The 22,391-nt window shown below is 62.0% G+C and overlaps 2 protein-coding genes across 3 annotated transcripts in view; one reads left to right on the forward strand and one right to left on the reverse strand.

The window, feature by feature from the left end:
- Positions 1–22,391, forward strand: part of EVI5L (ecotropic viral integration site 5 like) — a 25,876-nt gene continuing 3,485 nt past the window's right edge. The window contains exons 1-14 of one of the 2 annotated variants that reach the window (XM_036890689.2): positions 1–158; positions 9,761–9,944; positions 11,028–11,217; positions 11,583–11,807; positions 11,891–11,965; positions 12,538–12,663; positions 13,743–13,886; positions 14,036–14,125; positions 15,273–15,370; positions 15,449–15,509; positions 18,377–18,430; positions 19,295–19,327; positions 20,301–20,441; positions 21,971–22,099. In XM_036890689.2, the coding sequence (XP_036746584.2) occupies positions 9,808–9,944; positions 11,028–11,217; positions 11,583–11,807; positions 11,891–11,965; positions 12,538–12,663; positions 13,743–13,886; positions 14,036–14,125; positions 15,273–15,370; positions 15,449–15,509; positions 18,377–18,430; positions 19,295–19,327; positions 20,301–20,441; positions 21,971–22,099 (1,503 nt within the window). In that variant the 5' untranslated portion in view covers positions 1–158; positions 9,761–9,807. The remainder of the gene's footprint in view (positions 159–9,760; positions 9,945–11,027; positions 11,218–11,582; positions 11,808–11,890; positions 11,966–12,537; positions 12,664–13,742; positions 13,887–14,035; positions 14,126–15,272; positions 15,371–15,448; positions 15,510–18,376; positions 18,431–19,294; positions 19,328–20,300; positions 20,442–21,970; positions 22,100–22,391) is intronic. The other variant, XM_036890690.2, reaches the window with a different exon arrangement.
- The window catches only part of PRR36 (proline rich 36), a 20,274-nt gene continuing 10,554 nt past the window's right edge, over positions 12,672–22,391 (reverse strand). The window contains exon 8 of the mRNA XM_057489690.1: positions 12,672–12,902. Within this exon, the coding sequence (XP_057345673.1) occupies positions 12,880–12,902 (23 nt within the window). The 3' untranslated portion in view covers positions 12,672–12,879. The remainder of the gene's footprint in view (positions 12,903–22,391) is intronic.

Raw genomic sequence — 22,391 nt, forward strand, 5'->3', positions numbered from 1 at the left:
CGGGTGAAATGGCAGCGGCGGAGCCGGCGGCGGCCGCGGTCCCGGGGGGCGGCTGAGGGGGGCCGGGCCGGGGCTGCGGGGCGAGAGACGCGGCGGGTAGCCGGCGGCGGCCCGGGACAGCGAGGCTGGGCACGGCGATGGCGGCGCGCTCGGCGCAGGTAAGGAGGCGACGAGGGCCGGGCCTCCGGCGCCTTCTCAGGCCGGCGGTTCCGCGTTGCGGCCCGTGGGGGCCGGACAAGACCGAGAGTCGGGCCGCCCCGCCGCGGAACCCGCGCCGGGAGCCCTTGGCACCCCCAGCACGGAGCCCGGCCGAGAGCAGCACGGCCCGGCCCGCTCCCCCCCGGTTCCCCACGCCTCGGACCCCTCCGGGCACCCTCCCCACCTCGCCCCCTCCTCGGGAGGCCCCCGCAGGCCTGCGACCCCCGCTCACCCCTTCCGCGGACCCTCAGGACCCCTCCCCGGATCCCTCGGGCTCCCACCCTCCAACCGCAGACCCGCCCCCCAGGAGCGCCCCTCCCCCAGACCCGGGACTTCCCCCCCCCGCCCCGCGCCCGGTTCCCCAGGATCCTCCCCACCTGCAGACCCCTTGCCACCCCGTCCCTCCCCTCACTTCTGTCCTGTCTCTGGGCCCAGACCTGCACTCAACACCAAGGGTGCCAGCCTCAGAGCCCTACCCACCACTGACCCCACAGGACCCCACCCCCAGCCTCTTCGAATCAGGGTTCCTCCCACAGGTCTCACCTCAGCCTGGCCGCCCATCTCCCACCCCCAGCTACCCCATGCCCAAGGGAACCCCTAAAAATCACTCCTTGGGGTCCTCCTGCTGTATCCCGGATCCTGTCTCCTCTTGATGCTCAGGACCTCCCAAGAGATGTCTGAACCCCCCTCCCCACCCAGAAACACATTTTTCTGAGAGCCCTGCACATGCATGCACACACACACACACACACACACACACACACACACACAGGATGCTCAGCACCTCCTTGGGTCCCACCTGACTGGGTCCTCCTGGAGCCCCTGGCAGCTCCTAGCTCAGGCTGAGACTGGGAGACGCGCGCTGCCTGGCCTGCTGGGCCACACCAGCCTCCCAGAATCAGCATCCCCACTGGGGCCCTGGTGGGTGACAGGGTGACCCAGAATCTCCCAGCACCCCTCTGGACATTTGCCCCAGGACTCTTCCCCTTTATCCTTCTCTCTGCCTTGCCCTTCTTCAAAGGGAAGGACACTCACTCTCTCTCCTATACCAAAGTCTCCCAAAAGGAACCACTGCCCGCCCCCTGATTTATGCACACCCCACCCCCTGGCGGGGAGGGTGGGTGTTCAGACTCCTGGCCCTGGTTCTGAAGTCTGACCAGACTGGTAGGACTGCGCATCCCGACCCCATCGCATCCTCTGGCCTCCCATGGCAGGGTAGCCCCTGACAGCCCACACTGAGTTCCTTCACCCACGAACGGGGTGTTGTGGCAAAATGAAAGCTTCCTTCTCTCCTGGCGTTTGGGACCCTCTGGGGCTGAGCTGGGGCCACCAGAAGCAGACAGCTCTTTGTTAAGGAACATTTCCAGAAGGGAAAAAATGTGCTGAAGAGGCTCGGGTGGGACGTGAATGAGTAGTCAGCTTGGTTTGTCCCTCGGCCCAGCTGTGATGGGCCAGAGGAACCGTGTGTGAGCGTCCTTCTGGGCTGTGTTTCTCCCCACCTGTCCTGCCACCCGACAGCTGTACCCGCGGGTCCAACCTGTGGGCTCCCCTGGGCTTCAGTGGCCAACGGCGGGTGGTTTGGAAGGAACTGCAGGCGGCGCGGCCCCAGCGCGAGGATGGGGCGAGACGGAGAGGAGCAGAGATCACAGAGCTGCGGGCTGGCGTGGCCAGGTCTGCAGGGGGTGAGGCACTGGTCGGGCTCATGTGGAATCCAGATCTGTGCGGCCCTGCATGTCCTGTGTGGGCTCCCATGAGCCACATAAGCTTCCTGGAAACCCCCAGAGAAGCAGGCCTGGGCTTCTTTGTGGATATTCACCAGTGGACCGTGGACAGCCCTGGGAAGAAGCACAGATTGGCTCAGGGCCTCAACTTCTCCATCTGGAAAATGGGGGGGTAAAGCCTTGGAACTGTGCTTTGTCCTGCAGGGGAACCAGTGACATTAGGCTGTGGCCCCGAATGTCCGCTGGGTATCATGCAGTAGAGAAGGGGTTGGTGGGGTCCAGGAGGGTGCAGCACCTATCTGCAGGTGCCAGCAGAACCACTGGCCACCCTGGTTCCCTGGTTAATGCCTCACAGGCTGATGGCCGTCCCCCTGCAGCCAAGCTGCACCACAGGAAGCCTGCAGGGCTGAGAGATGGTCTGTGGGATTTGTGGCCACATAGGGACCTCTCGGGGACAGAGGGCAGGGAGAGGTTTGTCCTGCCCACTAGCTGAGGGGAGGAGGGAACGCAAAGACTCCTGAAGGTCACGAGGTGCTGGAAACAAACTTCACTCCACACCTCCCCCGGAGGGGACTTTGTGCGGACGCAGTGGGGCCAGAGCCTCCCCAGGAGAGACCGTGACCTCCTTAGGAACACAGGAGAAGGCTCCCTGGGAGGGCTGGTGGATGTATCGAGGCACTTCTCGTCTGGCTGGGGTACAGCTGGTGTCTGAGTGTGAGTGCTGTCACAGGTGCGGGGGGAAGGGGTGGACGTGGCCCCAGTCTCTGCTGGCAGGATACAGATGCTGACCCCCGCCACGTCCTGGGGGTCGTCACGTGCTGGGGTCTGAAGGACTGTCAGGTGTGGTCCCCGTCCCGCATCTAGTGACCCTCTGGACATCACCAGACAGGCACTGAAACCAGTCGCGCACACCAATCAGGCCCCTGCCCTGTGTTAGGCCCTGTGCCAAGCACCATTCCCCTTATCTCACTTAACCCTCCACAGCACACAGAGGCCATGGGATCCCAGCGTGTGTCCTTACCTCCATGGCCTGCTGCCTGCCGTGTGGAAGCATGGGGCGAAATTACATGCAGCAGGCTGCGCAGATGGGCGTTCAGGCAGCCTGGTGGTCTTGCCAGAGGCCCAGGAAGCAGCTGCAAGCTTGGTGCAGTCGGGAAATCATGCCTTGTTTGGTGGGCTCCACCCTATAGGCCTCCCGGCCCATTGCTGCCCACGAGGCACACGCTGTGGGACACTTCCTGCTGGATGGGACCCACAGTCAGGAGAGCTTGGAGGGGCGGCGGACATGCTCTAGACGTCACACGGAGGTGGGAAGGAGGCAGGCTAGGAAAACCAAGTCCTGGGGCCAGGGAAGAGATTTATCCCTGCCAGTGAGATTTCAAAGGCCGCACTGGCACTTTTCTTTGAGTTCTCAGCATGCCGTGATGTGCTGATGGGCTTGTTTCCGGTGGTCTGCCTCCCACAGCAGCCCGCGAGTCCCGCGGGGCCGCATGTGTCTGTCCACTCACAGCTGGTCCCAGGCGAGGACGGCACAGAGCAGGTGCTCAGCGAATCCGTAGTCGGTGCAGGGAGCTGACGGTATCCCCTCCCCACCCGCTTCTGAAAGGGGGTCCGGATCTCCTCCATAGGAAGGGGTGGGTTGTGTGCCTGGGAGAGCCCCTCACCCCTGTGCCTGGCGCCGAGGGCCTTCGCGACCAACAGAGGCAGCAGGGACAATGCCGTCTGGGCGTTGAAGAGCCAAGGGCCTTTGCGTGACACCTCTTCCTCCCCACCTGTTCCTGGAAGACTTGTGTTTCCCTTTGTCGTTCTCAGCACACGCAGCTAGAGAGAAATGAGGGGTTTGCCAGGAAGGCACCTGTGTCAATGGCAGAAAGTAGGCTGGTGATGGGGCAGGGGAGTAACTTTTCCTCGTTTTTTAGGTCAGGATTCCACAGGTCCTAAGGGTGCGTCCCTCAGATTTTAGCCTGAAGGTATGGGCTTCCGCCTCTGTTATTACCAATAACAGTGACAACAGTTTTACTGTGCTGAGTCTTTAAGCAGGGCTGCTCCGTGGGGCTGGCTGCTGAGGGGGGAGGCTTGCTTACTCATTCCACAATAGTGGTGGATGCCTGCTGGTGCGCTGGACTCCGGGGTCCGGGAGTGGGCGAGACAGCCCCTGCCCGCGTGGAGCTTCCCATCCGGCAGAGACACATACCACGCATGGGCCAGTGCCTGCCCTGCACACTTGACAAGTTTTGCTCAGGGATTCCTCCCAACAGGACCCATAAGATAGGTACCACCAATTCTGTTTTCAGATGAAGAAACTGAGGCAAAGCGCATCGTAGCCAGGACCCCACAGATAGAAGGTGGTGGAGGAGGGATTTGAAGCCAGGCTGCTGGCTCTGAAGTCCTGACTTCAGGCGCAGAGCTCTGCTGCACACGCAGCCATGGGGGTGGCGTTGGGGGGTACATGCACGTACATCCGGGGCAGCCAGAACCAGGGACAAGGGGAGGGCGGGCAGTGACCCCTGAATCCAGCTGTTATTACCAATAACAATGATAACAGTTTTCAGAGTTTTCATACCTTCAGGCTAAAATCTGAGAGACGCACCCTTATGACCTGTGGAATCCTGACCTAAAAAACGAGGAAAAGTTACTCCCCTGCCCCATCACCAGCCTACTTTCTGCCATTGACACAGGTGCCTTCCTGGCAAACCCCTCATTTCTCTCTAGCTGCGTGTGCTGAGAACAACAACCCAGTCCTCGTTAGATGAGGGGCAGCTAGCTGGGGGAAAGGACCCGAGGCACTCAGCCATTTCCCCAGGAGCTGGAGCCAGCCTGGGCTGTGGTGGCCCTGGGGCACGTGGCCTCTCCCAAAGCATCAGGTGCAGAAATGATCCTGTGCCTCCCATTAGCAGAGAGAGGTGCAGGACCAGAAGCCAGGGTGGGGAGGGGAGGCAGGGAGCCGAGATTGAAAGGAAATGTGGGGTCTTTATTCCTGCCTCTGAAAATGCCAGGCTCTGGAAGATGGCACCTCCCCAATTGCTCCCCTTTCTGTTGAAAGCCAATGGCTGCACTTTACCGAGTGGCCTGTACACTGGGCACGCCGTGTTTCACCTATGTTATTCCTGAAGTGAAAGAATGCAATGTGAGTGGCTTCGAGCAAAGGTTCTGGATTCAGAAATCCAAGTGAAAATCCTTTCTGGCCTCACTGGACCCTAGGAGCGACCCCTCGCCGAGGCACCTCTCATGCTGTGACTGTCCTTTACTGTCTGCGCCGGCTCACAATCCTTCTTCCTTCATAATTTTTAAGACAGACTGTTTTTTAGAACAGTTTTAGATTTACAGAACAATCCACAATGTAACAGAGAGTTCCCACATAGCTCACCATTTCCCTTTTCAGTGTAGTAACATTGTGCACTACGCTGCAACACTGTTACAATTAACAGGCCAGTATTCATACCTTCTTAGCTACAGTCCACACTTCATTCAGATTTCCCTAGTTTATCCCTAATATCCTCGTTCCCTCCCAGGATCGTGTCCTGGGTCCTCTGTGACGTATTCCCACCACGGCTCCTCAGACTCCTCCCGGCTGGGACAGCTTCTTAGTTTTTTCTTGTCTTTGATGACCTTGGCAATTTTGAGGACTGGTGAGGAATTTTCTAAAATGTCCCCTAATCCGGATTTGTCATGTGTTTTTCTCATGGTTACACTGGGGTGCTGCGTCTTCGGGAGAAAGACACCGAGGCGAAGTGTCCTCATCTCATTATATCAAGGGCACAGGCTGTCGACACGACATCACTGCCGGTGTTGACCTTGATCATCGGGGCTGAGCAGCACAGAAATGTTTTTCATTCATCCATCGGATGTTTACTGAGCACATACTAAATGCCAGATGCCGCTTTAGGAGCTTGAAGTAGAAATCAAGAAGATAGGCCCTCGCCCTCAGAATGTTCACAACCCGGTAGGGTGGGCAGGTGCGTAGAGGAGTAACCGCGTGGAATGTGTCTCGGGCTGGAGCATAGGGGGTCGTTGTTCTCAGGAGGAGAGGGAATAAGTGAGCCAGCACACTGGAGGCAGGGGTTCATGGAAAAAAACTCAAACCTGATCTTGGATAATGCCTTTCCAGAGACCAGCATGTGCAAAGACAGGCAGGAAGCAGTAGATGCTCCTGAAGGGCTGGGTGTGGTGGGGGGCAGGTGCAGAAGTGGGGGGGGGCCTCTACCTGCAGCAGGAGGAAGGGCCGCTCTGGTCAGGAGAGTGTGGAGTCTGAGGACTACACCGGGGGCCAGGCATCTCCCTGAACAGCGAGCCCAGACAGGCTCCTGCCTTAGCCACAAGGCCCTGCGGGGTCTGGCCTCTGCAGAACCTTCCAGCCCTCCACCCTGCTTCTGCACTGAGGTTCCTCTGCCAGCCCACACCCTCCTTTACCATTTTTTTTAACAGCGGTATCATTCACTTACATAAAATTCCCCCTTTTAAAGCAAACAGTTCATTGGGTTTTTAGTACATTCACCAAGTCATCACCACTGTAGAATTCCAGAGCTTTTCAACCCTCCAAAAAGAAACCCAAGAGCAGTTCCCACATCCCTCCCATGCCCAGGCCCCAGCCCTTTATAGCCACTGGTCGGTTTTCTGTCCCTCTACATTTGCCTGTTCTGGACTTTTCATCCGAGTGGAGTCACACGCTGTGAGGCCTGTGTCTGGGTCGCTCACCGAGCACCATGTCTCTGAGGTCCGCCCACGCTGTAGGACGTCAGAGCTTCCTCCCTTAAGGCTCAATAATATTCCATCATGTAGCCAGACCACGTCGAGTTTATCTGCTTACCTGACGGTGGACAGTCCTGTGGTTGCCGCTTTCTGGCTACTGTAAGTCTCACTGCTATGAACAGCTGTGTGCCAGGCTCCCACACAGACGTGTTTTCCGTTCTCTCAGGTAGATGCCTAGGAGCGCAACTGCCGGGTCAGATAGCAACTCTTTGTTTAACTTTTCAGTCTGCCACGCTGGTCTCCATTCTACTTTATCTTTTGACCCAAGCTTCCCTCCAGATCTGTAATAAAACTTTGGATGACTGTTCCTTGGCTTGGCTTCTGCCCTGTGCATGCTGCAGGCTGGCAGGGGCTGCATCTGTGCCCAGCAGTCTTTGGCCCTCAGATGGCTGTGGGTGTTCGTAGGTATTTGTGGGTGGGCCAGGGCTTCCATTCCTCAATATTTCTTGACTCTTACATTGTGCTGGGCTCAGCGTGGGGCAGCGCTATAGCAGGGGCCCAGACAGTGGTGATTCCTGCCTGGGAGTCTGACGGAGATGCCCAGGGGCCCAGGGCAATCCTGACTGGGGCTAAGGAGAAAGGAACGCTGGGAAAGAAGGTGTCACCATCACTGACATTTCTTTGGACATTTAAGCCCTGAGAGTGAGGTCACCAAGAGCAGGATGGAACAAGGACTGAGGCAGGCCTGGGGAGGTGGGTCTCACCTGCCTCGTTCCAGTCCATGTCCGCATGCCTAGAACAGCACCTGGCTCTCCCATGGCCCTCGGTAAGGCCCAGGGAGGGAATGGGTGAACCAGTGAGTCTCGGTGCTTGGGTGGGGGAGGCACCCAGAGCCAGGGGGGCGGCAAGCCAGTGTCCGTCCCCATCTACTAGTTCCAAGGGTCGTGAAGTGTGGTCAGCACGGGGGTGATGTTGTGTGTATGAGTGTGTGTGCACACACCGAGTGGTGTGGGTACGTGTGGGTGTGAGATGGTGTGCAGGGTGCATCCAGGCGTGAAGCTGCGTGTGCGTGTGGGTGTGCATGAGTGTGCGTCTGTGTGCATGCATCAGGAGGATGGCTGCTGGGACCTGGCAGTGTTTAGGGTCTGGGGAGGAGCTGAGAGGAACTTCCTGAGGGGTCAGAAGGTCCTGCTTCTCAGACGGGGAATCTTAGCCCTGTGCACTGGATCGATTTTATTTCCTGTATGAAGCACACATGCATATGTGACAAATAGCTCAACAGACTCTGCTAGTGGAAGGCCTCTGGTTGTTATTTTGTTATCAGAAACCCAGAGCTGAGCCATTCTCTCCGGCTCTTTGAGGGAAAGGTGGGAAGTATGCCCTGAGGCTGGGGCCCCTGGGCTCAGCAAGACCTGCCACACGTGGTCTCTTTCTCTGAGGCCCCCACTGCTCCCCAAATCCAGCTGTGCTTATGAGGCCTTGATCCTCACCTCCACCACCTTCTCCCCAGTCTCCCAACTCCGAGGCTGGGAGACACACGGTGCCTTCCCAGCCCCACCCACCCCGCCAGCAGGACTGATGCTTCCAGGCCAGCCCTTCTTGTCCACAGCCCGTCTCTGCCGCAAGTCAGCCTCAGACTTGGACTCTGCAGCTGGCCCACGGCGGCCCCCATGTCTCTCTTGGGAATGACGGACTCCTGGCTAGGCAGTGCTCACTGGCTCCATGTCTAGGGCAGGTGGTCCCCGGCCAGCTGGGCAGTGGGAGGAAAAGGCCTTCCAGGTCTGCAGGGACTGGGCAAGGGCCTCTCTACGGGCCAAGCTGTCCAATCCAGGGCAGGCGGAGTCCAGGCCACATACTGTGGACCCCTGGCACAGAGCACGCTGGGGAGTGGGCGGCATGAAGGAGGCATCCACAGCAGTGCTAAGGGGGGCATGATATTCTTCCTGGGGACCCCTGTCTCTTAGACCGTGGGCGTCAGCCGGGGCTCACCAGAAGCAGTGTGACTGAGCAGAAGGAACACCAGCCCCAGGCCCTGCCTCCCCTCCCCTAGCCATTCTGACCTGTAGCCTCTCCCACCAGGGCGATGCCAGCTCCTGCCAGCACTGCCCACACTGGGCATAGCAGAACCCCCGAGGGGTAGGAATGGCCAGCGTTCAGGGAGCAGTCGCTAAGTGCCAGGCACTGTGTGGCGTATGGAGGCACTCTCAGTTCTCAGGCCCCTCCCAGAGAGGTCCCCTATGAGCCCCAGTCCGTAAGCTGAGTGACTGGCCCACGGCCACAGAGCCAGGTGTCAGACACAGGGCCGTTTGAGCCCAGAGCCCTTGCCTTTGGCATGGTGCTGAGCTGCCTCTCCTGAGGCTGGCAGGGGGCAGGAGGCCAGTATCCTTGAAGCCCCCAGTAGGGTGGCCGACATCCCCAGGAAGACAAGGAGAGATGGGCCCAGCACCCGCCCGGCGCATGGCAGGCCAAGATCAGGACACCAGTCAGCGCCTATAGCTCTGCGTCCGCCAGGACACAGATTCCCAGCACTGCGATGGCTCCTGGCTTCCCAGCCCAAGGGAGTCGCTCTCCCGGCCATTGGTAGCACCAGACAATTAACAGTAGAACATCTCCGCTCCGGCCGTCCCAGCAGCCCACTTTGGTTGGTGACATGGGGAAGGTCCGGCACGGAGGCAGGGTTCCCAGGGCAGGCCGCAACTGGGTGCAGGGACCACAGCTGTCAGGAAAGGCCGCCGAAGCAGGGGCTCCTGTACCCCCAAGGTCCCAGCAGGGGCCCAGAGGGACAGGAAGCCTTGGCCCCCAGCACTCCTGAACACTCAATGGTGTCAAGTAAAGAGTTGGCCTCCGGTGCCCAGAGACAGCAGTGTAGCTCAGACCCTGGCCATGGTCCTCCTGTCTCCATCCGCTGTCTGGACTCCACAGGCAGGGATCCCAGTGGCTAGCATCTGGAGTGGCCAGTTGGCGTGGCCATCAGCTGAGCTGGGGTGCGTGGGGATGAGGGATAGAGGGATACACTGGCAGCACAGACCAAAGATGGAAAGCCCGGGGTGAGGAAATGTACCCTGGCGAGCTGCATGCTCAGCTGGCCCCGAGCCAGCCGGACAGGGTGGGCACCCCGCCCTGTGCTGACCACAGGTGTCTCTGGTCCCCAGACAGAGCTGTGACCTGGCCCTGCTCTCTGCTGACAAGCTGGCCCACCATGGCGAGCCCCACTCTGAGCCCTGACTCCTCGTCCCAGGAGGCCCTGTCGGCCCCCACCTGCTCCCCCACCTCTGACTCCGAGAACCTCAGCCCTGATGAGCTGGAGCTGCTGGCCAAACTTGAAGAGCAGAACCGGTGAGTTAGGGCCTGGGGGCGAGGAGGGGCCTTGGGGGTGCAGCCTGAGCCCCAAACAGAAGTTCCAGGCTGCCCCCTCACACTCAGAATTGGGCTCAGCCTTGGGCAAAGTAACAGCCCACCAGAGGCTTCACAAGGGATGTCTGCGGTCCTCCTCTGAACCCTGCATGACGGCTCCCCCATTCTGGTGAGGAGACCGAGGGTCCAGGAGGCCCAGTGAATCTGGCCTCAATGACCAAGCCTTTGCTGGAGGGAGGAGGGAGGCCTCTCTGACTCTCCAGAACTGGGCCTCCCCCATTTTAAACATAGATTGACTGTAGCCCAGGCACAGCAAGGCCAACAGATCAGGAGAGGACTGCCATTATGTTACAGTCCCATGGGGAGGGGGCAGAGCACGGCCGGGGGGCCACAGGGGGGAGCACCAGGTCAGTCAGGAGGCAGAGGGAGCGAGGGGAAGCATGGGGGAAGATCCTTTATTGTCGTTCCTGCAAGAAGGCGGGCTGAGGCAGGGGAGGTGGGCTCTGGGGATGGGGGCTGCCCTAGCTGCCTGGCACCTGGCCTTGAGCTGATGGCAAGGGGAGAGTGGCCCCCAGTAGGACAGCCTGAGAAGAAAAGTGGTTGGTGGGTGGGTTCTGGACTGGCTGGTATGCACCCAAAAGGCGCAGAGGCAGGCCAGTCCCTCACCATTTCCAGGACTCCTTCAGGCCTGGGAGGGGCCGTCCCTCCAGGGTCAGAGAGGCCCCAGATGTCAAAGCATCAGAAACACGTGGCTAGCTGGGTACACCCAGCGAGACCCTCACCCTCTCTGCTCCTCATCTGTAAAGCGCAGATCTTAACCTGCCCCTTAGGGTTGGTAGGACACTAAATGCGCTAATGCACATGTGGCTCAGGTGCAGTGCTGGGCTTAGAATGGAGCCAGCCTCACCAGGAGCCCCAGGATAAGGACCGCGGCTCAGAGAGGTCAGGGCACTGGCCAAAGTCGCTCAGCAAGTGCCCCGCAGCAGGAACCACTAGAGCCAATCCCTGGCGGCCTGGGGACCCCTGGGGGGAAGGGGCCCACCTCCACCGGCCTTTCCTGCCCAGGCTCCTGGAGGCCGACTCCAAGTCCATGCGCTCCATGAACGGCTCCCGGAGAAACAGCGGCTCCTCGCTGGTGTCCAGCTCCTCGGCCTCCTCCAACCTGAGCCACCTGGAGGAGGACACGTGGATCCTGTGGGGCCGGATCGCCAATGAGTGGGAGGAGTGGAGACGCAAGAAGGAGAAGCTGATCAAGGTGGCGGGGGCAGCGGGTGGCCTGCACGGCTGCGGGGCTGCCAGACCGCGGCACCAGCGGAGGCCAGGGCTCCCAGCAGGGGCCCCAGGGCAGAGGGGAGATGTGCACGCACTCTCGGGGTGCCTGGCCAGGGCGGGAGGAGACAGCATTGAGTGGGGCTGGCGTCTCAGGTGCCCATTGGTTTCCTGCCCCAGCGCGTTCCAGGACGGAGAGGGGGCGGCTGGCTAAGCAGGGTGGACTCCGTGCTGTGCACTGGGCCCCGGGCCGGGGGTGGGTGAGCCCCGTGTCAGGGCTGGGCCTGGTGGCGGGGCGGCTGCACCGCTGAGTCCAGCGCCGCCTTCTGTCCCTTGCCCGCCCCTGGCCAGGAGCTGATCCGCAAGGGCATCCCGCACCACTTCCGGGCCATCGTGTGGCAGCTGCTGTGCAGCGCCACGGACATGCCAGTCAAGAACCAGTACTCAGAGCTGCTCAAGATGTCCTCGCCCTGCGAGAAGCTCATCCGCAGGGACATCGCCCGCACCTACCCTGAGCACGAGTTCTTCAAGGGCCAGGACAGCCTGGGCCAGGAGGTCCTCTTCAACGTCATGAAGGTGAGGCCCAGGGCTGCCGGATCACTGCCCATGTGGGCCCGCCGTGGCCAGGCCTGCCCCGACGCGTGTGTGTTCCTGCGCAGGCGTATTCGCTGGTGGACCGGGAAGTGGGTTACTGCCAGGGCAGCGCCTTCATCGTGGGCCTGCTCCTCATGCAGGTAGGCGGCCTGTGGCCAGACTTGCCACCGGGGCCAGTACCCTGGCTCTGCCCCACAGTGCTCCCTCCATCCAGTGTCCTCATGGGTCGTGGCCTCCCTGCCCATCCACCTGTGGCCTCTGACAGCCGCCAGGCCAAGCCCCAGGCAGTGGGCACAGCGGGGTTGGAGGGGCGGATGTCCTGCCCAGCCCTCTCCCAGGGTTGGAGGAGGAGTTCAGGTGGGGGGCTCAGGCCAGCCAGTGTGGTGTTTCCTGGGACCGGGGGTTTCCTCCAGAGAATCCAGGCTTAGGAAGGAGAATGGAGACAGGGGGGTGTGGGCCAGAGGGCATCTGTGGGCTCTGGAGGCAGCCAGAGCTAGGGTTCATCCCAGCCCCCCATTTCCTGCCAGGAGGCCATGGGCAGGAACCTCAGGCCTGGAGAGGTTTCCCATCAGTGAGCCAGGGGTGACACTATATACAGGGATTTGTTGCGAGGGTCCAGGCAACCCAGCACAGTCTGTGTGCAGGAAATGTAAATGGAACAGAAACGGCACAGCGCCATGCCCCGGGCGCTTTCCACCCACCTGTCCCGCAGATGCCCGAGGAGGAGGCCTTCTGTGTGTTCGTGCGGCTGATGCAGGAGTACCGCCTCCGGGAGCTCTTCAAGCCCAGCATGGCCGAGCTGGGGCTCTGTATCTACCAGTTCGAGTACATGTTGCAGGTGAGCAGGCGGTGAGCCCGCTCCCCTGCAGCCTGCACCCGGGTGCCGACCCAGGCCCCCGTGGGTCTCTGAGTGACAATTCCGTGGAAATCACTGCCAGTGGTCCTGCTCAGGAAGGGCCTGTCCTGATGGGCCTATGGGACACTGCCCAAGGGTGCTTCCAGGGACGCGGCGGCGCTGGAAGGAGGGAAAGTGTTGTCTGCCTGCCCATGCTGATTACTGGAGAGCTGCAGCCGTCTCTGTTTATAAATAGGTGTATAAATAGCAGCCCCTGCAGGGCCCGCCAGGCTGGCAGACAGAGCCTGTGTGCGTGCATACACACATACACACACACACACACACACCCCTGCCTGCTCGGGAAGCCGGTTGCAAGCACAGGCCCCCAGAAGCCCCCAGGCCCACACCTCCCCCAGCCAGCACCTGGGAGCCCCGGGCCTGGGAAGGAGCTCCCAGCAGGCAGGGAGACAGCCGACAGTCTGCTCTCTTGGTGAAGCATGTCCAGGGGGTCCTAACAACCTTTTCCAGCCGCAGTTTCCCCAGTTTCTGTCACTTTCCAGCAGTCTGAAGTTCAGGCCAGTCAAACATGTGTCCCCTGAGCTCTGCTGGGCATGAAGCACCACAGGGCTGTGGGGGGACCAGAGACTAGCCAGTCACGAAATACGGGGTGAGCTGCTATGTGCTCACGCCATGCTCCTCCCCTGGCTCTCCTGGTGAACTTGGGGAGTGACGTAACCCCCACTGAGCCTCGGAAGCTTTCTCTTGGGGCAATGATGAGAGTCTCACAAGAAGCTATGCCAGTGCCTGCCCCCCACCATGTACACCCAACACCCACGACCAGCTGCTGCTCCCACCGGGTGGTGCCTGGGTTCCCACCTCATGCTACTCAGGGCACTTGGCTGCTTCAGCGTCACCCAGAAGCAGTGCGGAGGGTGCAGAGGAAGGGAGCTAGGGCTGCCCGGGGCAGGTGGGGAAGGCTCCCTGGAGGTGGGGGTGCAGAGCCCAGCACTTCCAGGAGGGAGCCTGTGGACGCAGGCGGCTGTGCCTCCCAGTCGCCTCAGTGATGGCTTCCCCACCCCCAGGAGCAGCTCCCGGACTTGAACACCCACTTCCGTGCCCAGAGCTTCCACACGTCCATGTACGCCTCATCCTGGTTCCTCACGCTGTTCCTGACCACCTTCCCGCTGTCCGTCGCCACCCGTGTCTTCGATATCTTCATGTACGAGGTGAGGACCCTGTACGCCCCTTCCTGGACACCCCACGCTGGAAGCGACTCCCAGCTGGGCCCAGGCCCAGGGAGGGCAGGCCCCAGGGGAGGAGTCAGACAGCTCCGTGGGACACCAGGACCCCGACGCACTGAACCGTGCCCTTGCAGGGCCTGGAGATTGTGTTCCGGGTGGGCCTTGCCCTGCTTCAGGTGAACCAGACAGAGCTGATGCAGCTGGACATGGAGGGCATGTCCCAGGTAGGCCACGGGGGCCGGGCTGGGTGGGACTGCCCCCCATCGGGGGCACCTGGGCAAGCCAAGCCCTCCGGAGAGCTGGGGGAGGGCCCAGATGCCAGGGAGGAAGGACTGTTGAGCCTCCTGATTCTTTCCCATTATCCTGGCCCCCAAGGGGTCCCTGGGGGCCCAGCGTGGGCCATGAGGAGCCCCCGGGCTCTGCCAGACAGTCCAGGGCCAGCAGCCTGGCAGCAGGGACAGAGGAAGACCTAGGCCAAAGCCGAGCCCTGGGAGGTAACACCACCCTCTCCTGCTCCCGGCTCCGGGTCCCCCAGAGCCTAACGCGGCGAGTACTAGCCAAACCACCAGGCCTTGGGTGGGGTCTCCCCCAGCACCTGGGCCAGCGAGGGCCCAGGAGGGAGTGGGGGGCCTGGGGCAGCCTCCCGTCCAGCCCCAGCCAGCCAGCCGCCTTGCCCTGCTTCTCACGGCCGTGTCCCCGTCCTGCGGGCCCCTGCCCCTCCCAGCACCCTCCAGCTGGCGCTTTGGGAAAGAATGCACAAAGGCCACGGCTGTGTCCACGAACACGGGCATCTATTGTCCGCATCTGCCAGAGGGGACCAGCCGGGCTGGGGAACAGGAGCCAGCCTGGCCTCAAACCGCAGCAGCTGCATCCTCCAGCCGCCTGCTTTAACCCTTTGCAGGGGCCCCGGGGCCCCGGGATGGGGGCTGTGGGGGGGGCAGACCACAGAGGTTCCAGCCACCCATATTCCTCGACCTGTTCAGTCTCCTCTCGCGGCCGGAGGGCATCCGCGTGCCTGCCCATTCCTCCCGAGGGTCCAGGTGCTCAGAGCCCACCGCACGCAGCCTGGCCCGGCCCTCACGAGCTCCTGCAGCCCGCTCTTCCCCCACAAACCCGAGTCCTGGCTGCCAGCTGCTGCTTCTGCCCCTTCCCGCTTCTCACCCGCATCCGCTGGCTCTGCGCACGGTGGCCGGAGTGCCCACAGCGGGCCGGGCCCTGTGCCGAGGGCATGGCATGCCTGGCTGGCTGGCGGCCGCCCGCCCTCCCTCCTGGAGCGCGCAGGCCCCCCCTGCAGGGAAGCGGGGCGCGGCCGGGGCCCGGGCGGTGCCTGTGTTCAGGACCCCCATGTGGTGACTGCCGCCGTCCCCACAGTACTTCCAGAGAGTGATCCCGCACCAGTTCGACAGCTGCCCGGACAAGCTGATCCTCAAGGCGTACCAGGTCAAGTACAACCCCAAGAAGATGAAGAGGTCAGTGCCGGCGGGGATGCTGGCGGAAAGGGGGTCCCCGCGGGAGGGGGGCAGCCTCGTCAGCCCTCCCCTCCGCAGGCTGGAGAAGGAGTACGCGGCCATGAAGAGCAAGGAGATGGAGGAGCAGATCGAGATCAAGGTGAGGCCCCGGGAGGTGCGGCCGGGACGGATGCCCTGGGGAGCGTCCTCCCGCTCGGGGCAGGCGGCCGCTAGGGGGCGGCCCTGCCCCGCGCGCTACCCGGCCTCTGCCGCCGAGGGGTCCGCCCTCCGCCCGGCCCAGCCTGCGAGCGACGGCGGCCGGGGGCGGGAGACTCGGTGGTGCGCAAGGCGGCCGGGTCCCTGCCCTTGTGGGGCTCCCTTGTAGTGGGGGGACGGCCACTGAACCAATAAGTAGAGAGTATGGACTCCAGGAAGTACTGTGGATAAAAACGGGGCTGACCAGGGAGCCGCGCGGGAGGCCCAAGCAGGGCAGCCGGGGTGTCAGGCCGGGCTGCAGCGGCAGGAAGGCCGCCCTGGATGGTGGGGGCCCCGAGGTGGGGGCGGGACAGGGTCTGCGCCCACCTGTGGTTTCTCCAGCCTCCCCTCCCTCCCCTTCCGTTTTCATCCTTCTACACATGATTTTAGTTATTCGCTCAACAAGCATTGATTGAGCACCTACTGTATGCCAGAGGCACAGCAGAGACCGGTCCAGTGAGGGAGGGGGACAGACATGACGACAAACCCCAGCCTGGCTCTGTCCTCTTCACGGGCACAGTCCCACAGTGGCTGGGACTGAGCCCCACAGACCAGGGCTTAAGTCCCAGCTCTTCCAAGGACCAGTTGTGTGACCCAGGAAGGTGAATTCACTTCTCTGAGCCTCAGTGTCCCCCCTTCTGCAAAATGGGGGTGATGCTTGTTCAAGTTATTATTACTGTTATTACCACCAGCACCACCTTCATCATCATCTCCACCTCTTCAAAGAGACAGAGGCAGAACTTAGATTAGAATCCGGGTCACCTGCCCCCGCTACCTAAGGGGGAAAGAGGGCATCGCTGGCCTGGCCCTCTCTGTGGGTTTTCCAGAGTTTTCAAGCATCTCCCTCTCTCAGGAATGGCAGCTTGACTGATGCACCAGTCCAAACATGTGCCCATCTTGCCCCACACACAAGACAAGGGCGTGATCCCGTTGTTTACCACGAGGGCCACTTGTATCTGGGGACACAGCAGATCCTCAGTCCACATGCCAAGCCCAGAAATTTCCCATGAGAGGAGCCTGAGAGCCCCACAGGTTTTCAAGGATTCAGGCAGATGCCTTCCCCCAGGGCCCTGCCCTTTGCTCTTTCACATTTATGCTGTTTTAAACATACCTGGGATTTGTTTTAATCAGGTATGGTAAGGTGACAGACACAGAAACAACTGCCTTTGGAAGAAATTTATTACAGTTCCCAAGAGAAGGGGACACGCCTCACCTTTCGGGGTGCACAGGGAGGCCCAGGGTCAGGCAGAAGGCAGGCAAGACAAAGCATGGGCATGAGTCTTTACTGCACTTTCCACAGGAAGGCAGGGGCCAGGCGGTGTGAGCAAGTGTGAGCGAGTTTAGCATGGGCTGGTTTGAATAATTTCCGCCAGCTCTGAGCTATAGGAGTGGTCCCTAATTATCCTGGGACGTTTAAGACAGGGGAACTCTTGGCTGGGAGTGTGAGAGTCAGATAGGGAGGTGGTGGGTGGGGTGTGGGCTTCAGATGGGCTGGTCTGCGTGTGAGAGGCTGGCAGGCAGTTGTTCACTAACTCTAGGAACTAGCTAGCCCTGGGAGGGTAGGCTCCCCAGGAGCAGCAAGGCCACAGGATGTCAAGGCATCGAAAATACAGCACATTTAAAAGAAAAAAATAAGGCCAATTTGCACACAGCCCCCCGAGTCCTTGTTCACCCGTCTTCCATCTGGAGTGAGCAGAAGTGTGCTGTCAGTCAGGTATATCTGACTCCCCCCCTCAAGGCTTTCTGTGCTTAGGCAGCGGTTGGTTGAGGCCAGAGAGGGGAGAGCAATCCAAGGGCCAGGTGTCAGGGCTCTGGCTTCCAGATCTGCCACAGAGACCTGAGCTGGATACAGCCCTGACTCAGTTTCCCCAACCCGTGACACGTGTTGATGACCATCAATCAAGTCTGCTATTCTCTCTGACCGCAGTTGCTTCCTGAGAGTGTCTTGGGTGTTTCCATCCCCTTCTTCTCCCTGGGAGAAACCAGGAACTGGTCTGTGTGTGATCCCCAGGGAGGTGGGACCCTCACTACCCTGCTGACCCAAACTATTTATGTACCTACTTCTTAAGGGGTACCTCCGCTGGGACTAGATGCAGGGCATATATAAACCTTACCTGCTTCCCAAAGGGCCATGAGGGGATGTAGAATCACAGATACCTAACCCAAATCCGTCAGAGCAGGAGGAAAAGCCAGAGCCAGGGAGAGAAGCTCCAGAACCAACCAAGGCCAGGGCGAGTGACAAGTGTCGTGCAGAGCTGGCACTCAGTGGCTCACAGAAATTGAGCTGTCCACCCGACAGAAGCGTGAGTGATCAGCAAGTCCCCCCTCACCTGGACCTGAATGCCGAGAGCAGTTTGTTGAATAACTGAATTTAACCAGGGAGCTTGAAGAAAAGCAACCAGGGGCGAGGCCTGTCTTCCCCCCAAAATGAGAGACCTCTGCCCTGTGGTAGGCGCCATATTGGCCCCTGACAGGCCCAAGCGCGGGGTAGAAACAGACTCCCAAGGGGGGTGGGCGTGCTCACTGCCCCCCTCCCCACCACACAGAGCGCACATCCATTGAAGCCATCACATTATAAGGTTTGTTTTTTAAAAATAAATCTAGTGAGCCGTTGGGAAGGAACTGGCCCTGTTTTCTGGAATCACTGACCCAGAACATAAGACACTGGCTGCATCCTGCCTGGAGGTGGCCAGGACCCCAAGGGGACAGACACGCACCTTGTGTGCACGAGTGGGAGGGAGCTCTGACACCCTCTCCCCCGTCCCCCCACAGAGGCTTCGGACAGAGAACCGGCTCCTGAAACAGCGGATAGAGACCTTGGAGAAGGTGAGGGGCTGTGGCCACCAGCCTGGATCCCCAGGCCCCAGGCCCCAGGCAGCACCCAGCAGCTGGAGGGCCCCGCCCAGGCCTGGCCCAGCTGGAACCGGCGGGCTGAGGAGCAGGGTGCGGATCCCGTGGGCCCTCCCTGAGCCCCTCTCAGATGTGGACTGCCGGATAACTGGGGCCCTGGGGAAATGTCCCTTGAGGTTGGTCAGCTGAAAACTACACAATCCACCTGTGTCCCGTGTCCCCCCCACCCCCAGGCTGCCCGGGTTGGGGAAGGAGGCAGAACTGCTTCCTTGACTGAGGGGCCCCGGAACTGGGCCACGACGCACCCCACCCTGTAATTTGGAAGCCTCACCCTCAAGAGAAAGGAGACTCAGAGCAGCGGGGGGAGTGGCCTTGCCACCGGCACCAGGGTGGGGTGCCACCGCCACGGCCCTGGCCCCGACCTGTTTTGAAAGATGGGGTAAAGGTGGGCCCCATTTCCTGCCCCAACGCCTGGAGGCTGGTTCTACCTCCCAACTGGAACACAGCCCGCGGCCCAGCGCGGCCACCCTGCCGTCACCCCGGATGGCTTCCCCTTGCTCCGGCGTGAGGGCCAGGGCGCTCAGCTGGCCGGCCAGTCCCGAGGGGCAGGCCCCTCCCCGCGGCACGCAGACCCCTCCCCAGGACGGAGCTGCTCTGGCTTGGACCTCCGGGTCCTCTCCTGCTGGTTCTCTGGGTCTCCGGGCCCACTCCTCCCGCCCCTGCTTCTAGAAGTAGTCCAGCGCGTTAGTGACGAGTGGTTCTTGTCTGTCTCCCCCTCTCCTGTCCCCGCGCCTTCTGCTCTGCCTCCTCCCCCTGTCACTCGGACCCCTCGCCGGGTAGGAGAGCGCTGCTCTGGCTGATAGGTTAATCCAGGTACTGTAGTTTTTCGTCTCCCCTTCCCTCCTCCTTCCTGGCCAGGGACACGACACCAGGAGGCACTCCTTCCCCGGCCGCTGCCACAGGGGGCGAGGAGGGCAGACCTGGCGTTGCGCATGGGGGTGCCTGGGGACCGCTTCACAGGGGAGACAGGCTGTCCTGGGGGGAGGGGAGAGCATGTGAAAGCAGGGTGCATGTGGGTGCGTCTGGGCTACATGCACATGTACAGAACACCTGTGACCTCCAGGGGACCCTGAGGGTGCATCAGCGACGAGCCCTGGTGTGTGCACTGCGCTGAGCACGCGTGCGTGCACACACACACACACACACACTCCCCGCCCTCGTGCCCCTCTGCTTCTACCTGCAAGCCTGCCAACTTCTCTTATCTGCTTCTGCTACTGCCTCATCTTGAATGGCTTTATCTGGAAACTTCTGCCTGCCACCCAGTGGCTCCGAGCCTGGGATTGGGGGGGGCCCAAATTGGGTGTGGTGATAGGATGAGGCTGGGGGTGCTCTTAGCCCGGGCAGGTGAGGGCCCCGTCGGCCAGAACTGCAGGGGTGTCCAGGAGCGGTGTATTCCCCCTCCCAGCCTTGGCCGGGCAGGCCCCCACCCTCACCAGCAGGGAGGGCCAGGCCTCCGCGCTGCCGTCGGCCCTAGATAACCACTGTTTCTCCTCACCCGGGACAGAGGCCAAGAGCCAGGAGTCGGGAGCGGAAGGCGCTTCCCGTCTCCATTTAAGCCCTCAGAGCCTGGGCCCAGGGCGGGTCTGCCCCTCCAGGCTCCTCCCAGTGTCCTGCCCCTGCCTCCCCACCCACGTGCTCAGGCCCGATGAGGCGCCCCATCCCAGGCTCTGAGTGCGGGAGGCTCGCCCCTCACCCTTCAGCTCACCTCCCGCTCTCCGGGCCTTCCCCGAAGGTGGGCCCTGGGGTGTGAGCAGAGGGTCACGGCACGCGTCCCCGCTGTGCTCAGGGGCAGGTGACACGGGCGCAGGAGGCCGAGGAGAACTACGTCATCAAGCGGGAGCTGGCGGTGGTGCGGCAGCAGTGCAGCTCGGCGGCCGAGGACCTGCAGAGGGCGCAGAGCACCATCCGGCAGCTGCAGGAGCGGCAGGTAGGAGGCCGGCCCGCGCCCGGCTGCCTTCCGGGCTCCTGCGCCAGTTCGCGATAAGCCTTCCCGTTACTTTGGGGGGGCTGCGGCGAAAGCGGGGAGTTGGAGGCCACTCAGAGCGGGTGCAGTTTCGCCCTTAGCCTCAGCACGGGTGCCCCCCAGTAACCAGGCTCTCTGCAGGGCTCCCGCCCTCCGCTGAGGCGGCTGTGGTCCCTTGGGGGAGCCCTGGAGTCTCCCAGGGGCCAGCCCTCCAGGAGAGCAGCTGAGACGAGGGACAGGAGAAGGGGCTCCCTCCTCCGGAGCCCCTCGCTTTACGGTCAGAAGAGGGTCTGGTCTGAGCTAGCGGGGTGGGGGCGCGGGACCAGGCCACGTCTGTCCTGGGTCAGGAACTCAGACCAATGGTGGGAGGGCCCTGGGGCTGGAGCACGGTGGCTGGTCCGCTGCCCCGGAGGGGGCTCTCAGGCCCCACCTACCTGCTGGCCTGCGGGCAGTGCCGCCAGCGCTACAACCCCACGGCTGCGGGGGCAGCAGGGCCAACGGGGAACCAAGGCTGGCTCATCCACCCTGTCGCTCAGTGCCCCCTTTGGGGTCAGAGGCTTCACCTGCCACCCCGGAGCTCTGGCTGTTAGGGTGCAGAGACGGGCAAGGCCGGGAGGCAGGTGCTGGAGAGGGCGCTTCTGGGGCACGGTCTCCTCTCCAGGGCAGGCCTCAGGGGAGGCACAGCCTGGCAGGGTCCCGGGTCAGTGTGGGTCCCAGAGTCCTCCTGAGCCAAGGGGGGCCACCGGTACCCAGGGGCCTACGGGACCCACACGGCCGAGGGCAGTGAGCAGGCCCGGGAGCTGGGTAGGAGGCTGTGAAGGAGGCCCTCACGTGGAAGTGGGTGGCCGCCAAGGGGGCCAGGCCACCTCCCAGAGAACCGGCAGCAAGATGGGGCCGCAGCTCTGGCCCAAGGGACTTCCCTGGCCCACCAGCCAGGCCTCTGTTACGGAGCCAGGTAGCAGCCATCACCCCTGGATTCCCCACCGGGGCACCTGTAGGAGCTTCTGGACACCCTGCAAGAAAGGGACCCCTGCACGCTCCTTCCTATTTTGAAATGGGGGATGGGGAGGAGGGAGGTGGAGAGGGTAAGTGGGGAGCAAGAGCACCCTAGCCTGACTCTGCCTGCACCTCCGCCCACATCTGGGCGCTGACCATGCACAGGAGGGGTGCCTCCGAGAGCCCGTCCTCTGCTAGCCACAGTGAGCCTGGAAACCAGTCACTGGCGTCCCTCAGGCAGCCCATGGCCAGGGGCAGACCCCTTCACCAGGTCCCTTGTGTGGTTTCCCAGCAGAGGCTAAGCACAGAGCACCTGAGCCTCCAGGATGGGGGTGAGCTCCCCCCTGGAGGGGGACCCGGGGGCTCCCATCACCCCCTCTACCCATGCCCTGAGCCCCCTCACAGCCCAGGGGTCCCAGGGAGGGCCCAAGGCCTGGGCCCTGGCAGCTAGTAGGAAGGCTGTCTGTGCCCCAGCTACAGCCCCTGCCTGCCCCCAGGACAACCCGCGCCTCACAGAAGACTTTGTGGCCCACCTGGAGACCGAGCTGGAACAGTCACGGCTGCGGGAGACGGAGACCCTGGGGGCCCTGCGGGAGATGCAAGACAAGGTCCTAGACATGGAGAAGGTGCGACTAGGCGGTGGGTGGGCACTAGGGGACTCTGGGAGCTGCTGGGTGCACTTGGAGAGGGGCATGGCCAGGCCTTAGCCAAGAAGGGATGGTTGGGGGGCCAGTGGGGCATAGCCAGGAGTCAGACACCCCACCCCCGCCGAGAAGCCCGGGGTGCCTCCCTGGCCCACTTGTCCTCTGTATCTTCCCACATGGCCTCCCCTAGGGTCTGGGCCCTTGGAACATCAGGCCCTTACTCACAGACCCTCCCAAGCCCTGGAGGCACGCGCACACACACGCATGTATGCAC

This window comes from Manis pentadactyla, chromosome 12 (genome assembly GCF_030020395.1).
Source record: "Manis pentadactyla isolate mManPen7 chromosome 12, mManPen7.hap1, whole genome shotgun sequence".
Taxonomy (NCBI): domain Eukaryota; kingdom Metazoa; phylum Chordata; class Mammalia; order Pholidota; family Manidae; genus Manis; species Manis pentadactyla.